Source organism: Mya arenaria, chromosome 1, assembly GCF_026914265.1.
Source record: "Mya arenaria isolate MELC-2E11 chromosome 1, ASM2691426v1".
In the NCBI taxonomy this organism is placed as follows: Eukaryota; Metazoa; Mollusca; class Bivalvia; order Myida; family Myidae; genus Mya; species Mya arenaria.
In genome coordinates, this window is record NC_069122.1 from 15670350 (window position 1) to 15678676 (window position 8327).

Consider the following 8327-nt stretch of genomic DNA (forward strand, 5'->3'; position numbering starts at 1 on the left):
TGATTACTATTTCTTCTGCCAAAGAATATAAACGTGTTTTGCAAGGAGCATTGTCTCAAGACGACGTCCTAATGGCATCCCGGTGAGAGCTAATGAACGGCGGAATTCGGACAATACTGTCGTATGGATAAACATCTTACACATTCGCAGATAGAATCTCACTGATTTTGTACATATTTTTTTTAATAAAATAGAAAACACAATCTGTGTCGGAATGTAGGTACACTTCAACTGTTATCATAACTCTTTGAAATGTTATTTATTCTTCTATTTATGCAAAACTGTTAATTTAGATGCAAACAGTTTGAGTTCTTTGCTTCGAAATATCCGTCGTTAAGTTTGACACTTATCTAATTCAACTTTAAAGTTTTTAGTTAGCAGTTATTTTCTATCTCAAGTGAAAAAATAATTTCTTAACCATTGATTTAAAATGTCTGCATTCTATACATACGCTTTCTACGAATCTAGATTGAGGTTTCCACAAAATGACACAATAATTAAGTGCACATAGAAGGTTTCTACTCAATGGCAAATCGTACTAATTAAAAAACCGGATTGAAACACTTGTTTCATTAAAACAATATTCTTTAAATAGTATGAAACATATATACTTTATTTCAGGTTATTTGTTTCGGCAATAAACAATGTTTACCACAGCATAGCATAGGGACTTCGAATTAAGACATTTTTGGTGTGTGGAAGTGTCTGTAATTCCGTTATTGATTTAGTTTTTATACATAAATACATAAATTAAGGTATTTTGTTTCGCCTATAAAAAGATTGTATACCATGAGTACAGGGATTTTCAATTAAGACATGTTTGTTTGTGGAAGTGTCTGTTAATTCGTACTTACTTTAGTGCAATTTTCCTTTGCGAAGCTTTTGAACATTACCACAATTTACATAACACGATATTGGTACTTAGACATTAGTTAGAGGTATAACTGTAGCGTATAGGGAAAACGTAAAGCTTGATGACTCCTAGCGTTAACAGGAATATTATGTCAGGAACTATTATTTAAGAAATACGTTTTATAAATATTACAACCATGAATCTTTTTCTCACTTTTTCTTATCTCAAACTCTACACAACGGTTACCTCCCTTTTGCCGTACAGTTATCAAGACCAAAACACATACCACGTGACACTTGACGTCATTCAAATGTTTTAAACCATTTGAATTATTTTATTTACTTGAAAGACAACGTTATTTTACGGATGATTTCTAACATATTGCATAATTACGGGTAAAGAAATACTCACCAAGGCGACACGGCTTCAATTCCCGGCATGTGCGCATGTGAGTTTGGTTGGTGGTCACCAAGCCGGACAAGATGGTTTTCTCCGGGTTCTCTGGTTTCCCCCAACTCACAAGACCGGACTCTCGCGCAACATTGTGCCAACGAGAGCAACTTAGTATAAGTAAATATAACTGGCATCACAATCGTTGTAAAATAACCTTTGATCAACTGACGTCGAAAAAGTAAGGGTGCTGGTCATCTATGAGGGACCTCTTCAAAGTTCGATTACAGAAGGCCTTAGCGGTTTTCAATTATTGATACGAAAACTGCGTAATTTTAGCTAAAGGTCACAACCTTTGAGCCTCAGAAACATAGTTTTCATCTACTGGTCATGACCAACGTTCCTTCAAAGTTTGACTCCCCTGGGACATAGAGGTTTTGAGATTTTAATCAGCCTAAAGTTACCACCAACTTGACCTTTGAGCTCGTGCATTAAACTTAATCTGCTTTATCTGCTGGTCATGAACAATTATACTACCAGGTTTGAGGTGTCCGGGCTTAAGCGTTCTTCAAATATTGAATGTTAACCGACTTTACTTAAAGGTCATCTCGACCTTGACCTTTGACCTCAAAATCAATAGAATTTATATCATGGTCGTGACCTACCTACCTAGAACGAATAACATTCCTGATCTTAAGCTTACTTCATTTATTATATTGATCTAAAACCGATTTGCAGCTGAAGGTCACCATATTGACATTGATCTTTTACCGACTAACGTCGAAATCAAAATGCCTTATCTGTTGGTCATGACCAACCTGCCGACAAAGTTTAAGATAACTAAGGCTAAGTGTTATTCAGATAAAAATCGAAAACCAGTAAGACGGACAAAGAGGGACCCTAGCTTTGGATGAATAAGGTTAGTTCTAAACAAAACACAACTTATAAAAATGAGTATTTATTATATTTGCAATAAATTTCACCTGATTGAATACTCAACAATAAACAATAGTACAATGGACTTGGTAAACAAATTGTACTGTATTGAGAGGAAAGTAAGATGAACAAGAGATCCAGTATTACAGCAGCACAGCACGGGTCTGGTCCAGGCTTTGATGTTAGTGGGCGGGGGCGCAACTTTGGGTCGCAACCTCTTGATTTGCGCCACGCCTTAAAAACTGATATTTATTTGGTTTATAAATTTGGCAGGGGGTATGGGGATGAACCCTGAGACACTTTTAACGATTTCTAGTCCGAAGGTTATTACTGTTTCCTCATTACCATAATATGATATGTAACGGGTGCACCCACACCCCCACATGATCAGCAAGTGACAGCATCTTAAGTGAATTTTAAAAATGTTCATTTACTTATAAAAAATAAAGAAAAGTATACATAAATCAAATCATATAAGAACTCTTTTAGCGTAGAAAGTTTTTTAATATTCATTTATCTATCATAAGTTAACCACATGTCATACATGTTTAAAGTCCCTGTATTTTTCAGCTATGCATACTTATCGAAATCTATGTAGTCTTACATATCATAATGAATTCTCTGAACCTGTTCACAATTTTTAATCACCTGGCCCCATTTTCTCGAAACTTCTTAAGTCCCTTATAACAGGATTACGCTAATCGCACCATTTTTCTTTGTCTTTAATTCGCGTAATATCAACTTCAATAAGAGTTATTAGACGTTAAATAGCAAATACTGTTATGGTTATCACAATAAACCATATTTGATTTAACAAAATCACATTTAAGTATGTGCTTTGTCAAATTGAAATACTGGACTTAAGCCTAATAGGCTTATGGAGTTTCGAGAAAGTGAGGCCAGTTTGATTTAAAAAAAAGAATTTATCGCAATAACAAACATGCCATAAAACCGAAGGTATGGTTAAATTTAGAACGCCCGACGTCAATACGAAATATGCATCTCACGGGGCTTTTTAATTAAAATATACCATCGATATTGCTTTACATACGATTAAAATTCTTTCAAATGAAATAACCATACAAACTCTTTTAATTTCATTTGTTTTCAATTGAAGGCTACATTATATTAGTTTGAAGAAACGGGGGTCAACAATCCAATGATACGGCCATGCAAATGGCAAAGTTGGGTTACGTACAGTTCCTACATAATATCATTCATACTGTATAATGTAGTGCATTGTCAATGAATGTTTATATCTACCCATTTATTAAAATTCAGATTATTTTGAATCAAGCAAACATCATCCGAAACTTTTTTTTCTGAGCTTTGAAGGATTGGGTCTTAAGGTTCATGAACCAAACTATAGAAAAACTTGTAGCCTACGCGTTTGCGGACAAAGCATTAAATTCACATTAAATGTTACGAAAGGTGTGTAATAACGGTATAAGATATACGTTATATTTTGTTTCTTGGTGTTTCTTAAATCTTTAATCAGTTTATGCAATTGTTTGTATTTAAAAGTATTTTTTATCAAACAAATGTTATTTTCACAGTTAACAATGTTTACTGGTCTATTTGAATCACTTGGTCTACCATGGTACAACATTGAAACATATTCTTTACTGACGTCGCGACGTTAATAACACAAAAAAAACGTACACAGAAATACAAAAACCAAACATACAATAACCTTTCTCCCCGAGCGACAATAACAACTATACTTATAATAAAATAGCTTCAACAATTGCTGTCTTAGATGGATTCGTATTTGCCAGACTTTTTCGTGCATGGTTTCAAGCAGAACGTCAAACCGCTCTGAAAAAGTAAAGAAAATGGAAAACCATGTTTTCTCAAAACATCGATGGTCAATATGCTAAACGAGTTGTTTGGTAAGTAGATGACGTATGCAACGTCCTGAATATGAAGGTGGGCTGCAGCCAATAGCAAAACAAAATTAATTCAGGTCAAATTTAGGTATCTTTCAAATCTTTTAAGGTTGCGGGGTATACCCATGTTCGATAATAAAGGTCTTGTTTAACCCTTCTTTTAGCCAACGATCCCCTCACCAAAAAACATAATAATAAGAAAGGAATCAAGGGTGGCTGTTTATTGATCTTTATCTTTATTGTCCGTTGGTGTTTTCTCATCATGGAATAGACTTTACATCAATGATTTTTTATTACTTAATGAATACTACGTGCAGCCTTTTAATTTTAAACACAGCCCTTAATTGCAATACACATTAAACGTTAAGACTTTTGCAAAAAAATAATCCCTTTATATAGGAATGATAATTTGAAACACACTGTATTTTCATTTACCTTCAAATACCTTGGTGTATTGGACCAAAATTCATAATTTGGTATAATTTCTTTGCCCTGTGCTTTTCGGACAAACTTCTGAAACGCAACACCTCCTATGACGTATACTGCTATAATAACCAGGAGTCTGAAAGTAGAGACGAAGGCACAGTAGTTGACTTTAACCATGGTTCTGTTGGAAGGCACAGTCATCAATTTAACCATGGTTCTGTTTGAAGGCACAGTTATCAACTTTAACCATGTTTCGATTTGAGGCACAGTTATCAACTTTAACCATGTTTCGATTTGAGGCACAGTTATCAACTTTAACCATAGTTCTGTCTGAGGCACAGTTATCAACTTTAATCATGGTTCTGTTTGAGGAACAGTTATCAACTTTAACCATGCTTCTGTTTGAGGCACAGTTATTAACTTTAGCCATGTTTCTATATGAGGCACAGTTATCAACTTCAACCATATTTCTGTTTAAGGCACCATTGTCACCTGTATCCATAATTCTGTTATAGGCACAGTTGTCAACTTTAACCATAGTTCTGTTTTAGGCACAGTTGTCAATTTTAACCATAGTTCTGTTTTAGGCACAGTTGTCAACTTTAATCATGGTTTTGTTTAGGGCACATTTGGCAACTTTAATCATGGTTCTTTATTCAGATTTAATTCCATGCGAGTGAGAACATAATCTAAATCATTTCATTTTTTTTACAATTATCGTCTAGGTATTTGTCATATTTTGTAATTCAAATTCTAGCATAATATGCTAACTAGCGGATACACAACTTCAATCAAATTTGATTACTAGACTAAAAGTAATTTTAATAATTTAAATATGGTTATTGTTTAAGATATTAGAAAGAGGGGAACGAATGAAACGTACATTATAAGAAAAATAGTTCCACCACCGATTCCTCCTCCTCCTCCCCCAGGTTTGCAGTTAATAGGCCCATTTTCGTCGCATCCGTTTGGGCATGCACAAACTGTTTTTAAGGTTAAGGTCTGAAAATATGAATAATAAAAAACATGGAATGAAAATAGGTTCTTTCCTGCAATTCCTCCGCCTCAAGAAGTGAAGTCGACATGTCAAATCCGTTGGAGTTAGCAGAAACAGTATCAAGGCATATAACTGAAAGGAGGTAATTACAATACGAATACCACAGTTCGAGAGGCATGATTCTTCCACCCGAATGTCATTGGCCATGATCATCACTGTTTGTTTCGTACACCGTTTTCAATTTTAATGGCCGACACACGCATTCATAAATTGATTTGACCTGTTGTTTTAGAGGGATGATCTACCTTAGATCGATCAAAGTTTTTAATATTCTAAGGTTTTATCATAACTTCCCTTAACAAACTCAAATTAAGCTCTTGGAACCATTTTATAATCTCTTTCTCCTCTGAACAAACCGGCTTTCTAACCAAAGTCTGAGACATTCACGAAGATCTACAAGGGTGAGAAATCACGTGATTTCAAGGGGATTCATACATTTAACGCCACGGGTCTCCAACGATGTAAACAAACAAGGAAGGGACGTGAATTTCTAAAACATACATTTGTTTTGACAAAAGAAATATGAAAATATGTCTGAGCATATAAAAGACTATGTGATCTTCTGCTTCTTTACGTGTAAAATATGTTTGATTTCCTTGTATTTTAATGATGCAATCCTTGGCCTTGAACAATGCAACGCTGAAATTTTGGCCAAGAAGTGCATCATGTCTACTGATTCTATCACTTACGTATGCGTTTGGACCGGTTGACCCTTGGGCAGTTATACTTGCATCACAAGCGCTTTTATCACAAACAAGATTTACTTGAGTGGTTCTGAAATGATGAACTTTGTTTTAGATTTTCAAAAATATGTCGCATGAACGGAAAGTTCTTTGAACCCACTATCATCTCCAAACAAGTAGGGTAGGCCGATATGCATAACTTTTTTATTTTATTTTTGAGAACCGGGATTTTGCACCACACCGACTTAAATTTGGGTATACCATACTATTGTAGAAAACTTTAAATATAAAATTCCACATTAGCACTACATATATTTTTTAAGCCTAAGAGGTAATAATCCATTGAAAACTACAGCTGAAACGTACACGAGCTACGCAGCCAAACTGAAACTGGCGACTTCATTCAGTGTACACTGACCCAAATCTTACAGTAACTTATCGAGACGATAACAAAACAACAATAGAAGAGAAACAGGGCCGGTATTTATAAAAAAAGTCATTTTCTTACTTAAAACGCTTCCTATGTTAAGTTTCTCTCTTATCATATGATAACATAACTTGGTAACATCTGAGATACTTTTGTTTTAGTGATTGTATCAAAAACACATACTTGTATGTGAAAAACAAAAAGGAAATTGGCTTAAGTCGGGAAATGACTTTAAGTAGTGCTATGAATACCGTACCACATGACATAAATTTTAAAATAAGGAAATCCCATATATAAAAGAATGCTTTACGTGAGAATTCCCCTTCCAGAGGTGTAGCCGACTGCCAGCGAGTCACCACTCTGACTGAACTGGGCTGTTTGCTGGGTGGCTATCGTCTCTGAATCTCCAATCGTATTCGTTTCACAAGCCTACAAAGCAACGCACAATCGTGATTGCAAAATAATAGAACGGGCAACCACGGTAAAGGACAACATGCGTTCGATTGAAAATGTACATGCAAACATTTATCGTGAATATATCATGATCGACCCTTTAAGAACAGTGGACAAGGAGAACATCTTCTTATCTTTTTACCAATATGTAAACATATTACATGTTTTATATATTTGGTACATATGCATGATACATAGACAGATGCCATCAAAGTGTTTTACATACACGTCATACGGCAGTTAATTTGTGAGAAAAGTAAACGCCTTACTGCTGCTCCTTGGCAATTACCAGCTCCGTTAAAAGGAAAGCAGGGGTTGTAGGAATAAGTGCTTCCATCAGAGCCCTTTACGCCCGGGAACCTACAAAAGATTATAAAACAACCTCAAAGAAACAGCATAAAATAGTTGATACCCTGAAGTAGTGTGGTGTTAGTGAGTTTAATGGTTGGTATGGTGTTTAATTTTGTGTTGTTTTTTCTTCTTTTGTTGCCATAAAACTGATCCTGGGTCTGATGAGCTTATATAAGTATTATCAATTTTGCAATAATCTTTATTAACCAATACTAACCATAACTATATCACAAAAACACATGTGTCTGCATATAAAGACACTAAGAATGTGAAATATGACGAACACTAAAAGTATAAAAGGCAGGTACTTGCACACAAAATAATCTTGTCAAATTTATTTAGAAAACAAAAGCAGTTTAACAAATTTCTTCAAGCTTCGCCTAAGCTCGTAAATGCATTTTGGGTAACCAACTTTTACTAAAGTTATTATAATACAATATATTTAATATAGACTATTTATAATTTCAGTCAAATAGAAAAGGAAAAGACGGAACGTTACAGAACACAATGAATGTAAGACAAGGAGTTTTAACGTAAGCTCCAAGATATCTCTTTAATCCATTTTTCTGTACTATGAATATATTGTTCATGTATCATTATAATATGGGTTAATATTGACTAAACCAAAATAAATTAATTGCAGTACTTTGCCGTTTCGTCGGTGTTTCCAAGGCTATTCAGGTACACGTAACTTCCGTCATCGAACATGCACGAACATTGGTCTTGCGTGTTACAGTCTCCATTTACACGTGCAGAAATATACATGCACGTGGTTAGAAAGAGGTTAAATCCTATAATTTTCATACTTTCCCTTGCAAATAAATATTCGCTTAGTAAGAAGGGTTATAATCAGCGTAATATT

The 8327-nt window shown here is 34.7% G+C and overlaps 1 protein-coding gene across 1 annotated transcript; it reads right to left on the reverse strand.

Annotated features, from left to right (window-relative positions):
- Positions 1-3732: 3732 nt before the first annotated feature.
- Positions 3733-8327, reverse strand: LOC128237406 (uncharacterized). Its single transcript, XM_052952929.1, has 7 exons — positions 8112-8327; positions 7384-7474; positions 6972-7090; positions 6241-6325; positions 5378-5496; positions 4504-4630; positions 3733-3997 (listed from the first exon to the last, which is right to left on the reverse strand). Exons 1-7 carry the CDS (start codon positions 8267-8269, stop codon positions 3935-3937), a joined length of 762 nt encoding a protein of 253 aa, XP_052808889.1. The 5' UTR covers positions 8270-8327; the 3' UTR covers positions 3733-3934.

What these genes read in the sequence shown, in the direction of transcription:
- LOC128237406 (XM_052952929.1), bottom strand. Translation starts at nt 8,269, where the DNA reads ATGAAAATTATAGGATTTAACCTCTTTCTAACCACGTGCATGTATATT. An exon ending in TCTGGAAGGGGAATTCTCAC is followed by an intron (nt 6,326 to 6,971) that starts GTAAAGCATTCT and finishes TCATCATTTCAG; the next exon opens with AACCACTCAAGTAAATCTTG. An exon ending in GGAACTATTTTTCTTATAAT is followed by an intron (nt 4,631 to 5,377) that starts GTACGTTTCATT and finishes CTCTACTTTCAG; the next exon opens with ACTCCTGGTTATTATAGCAG.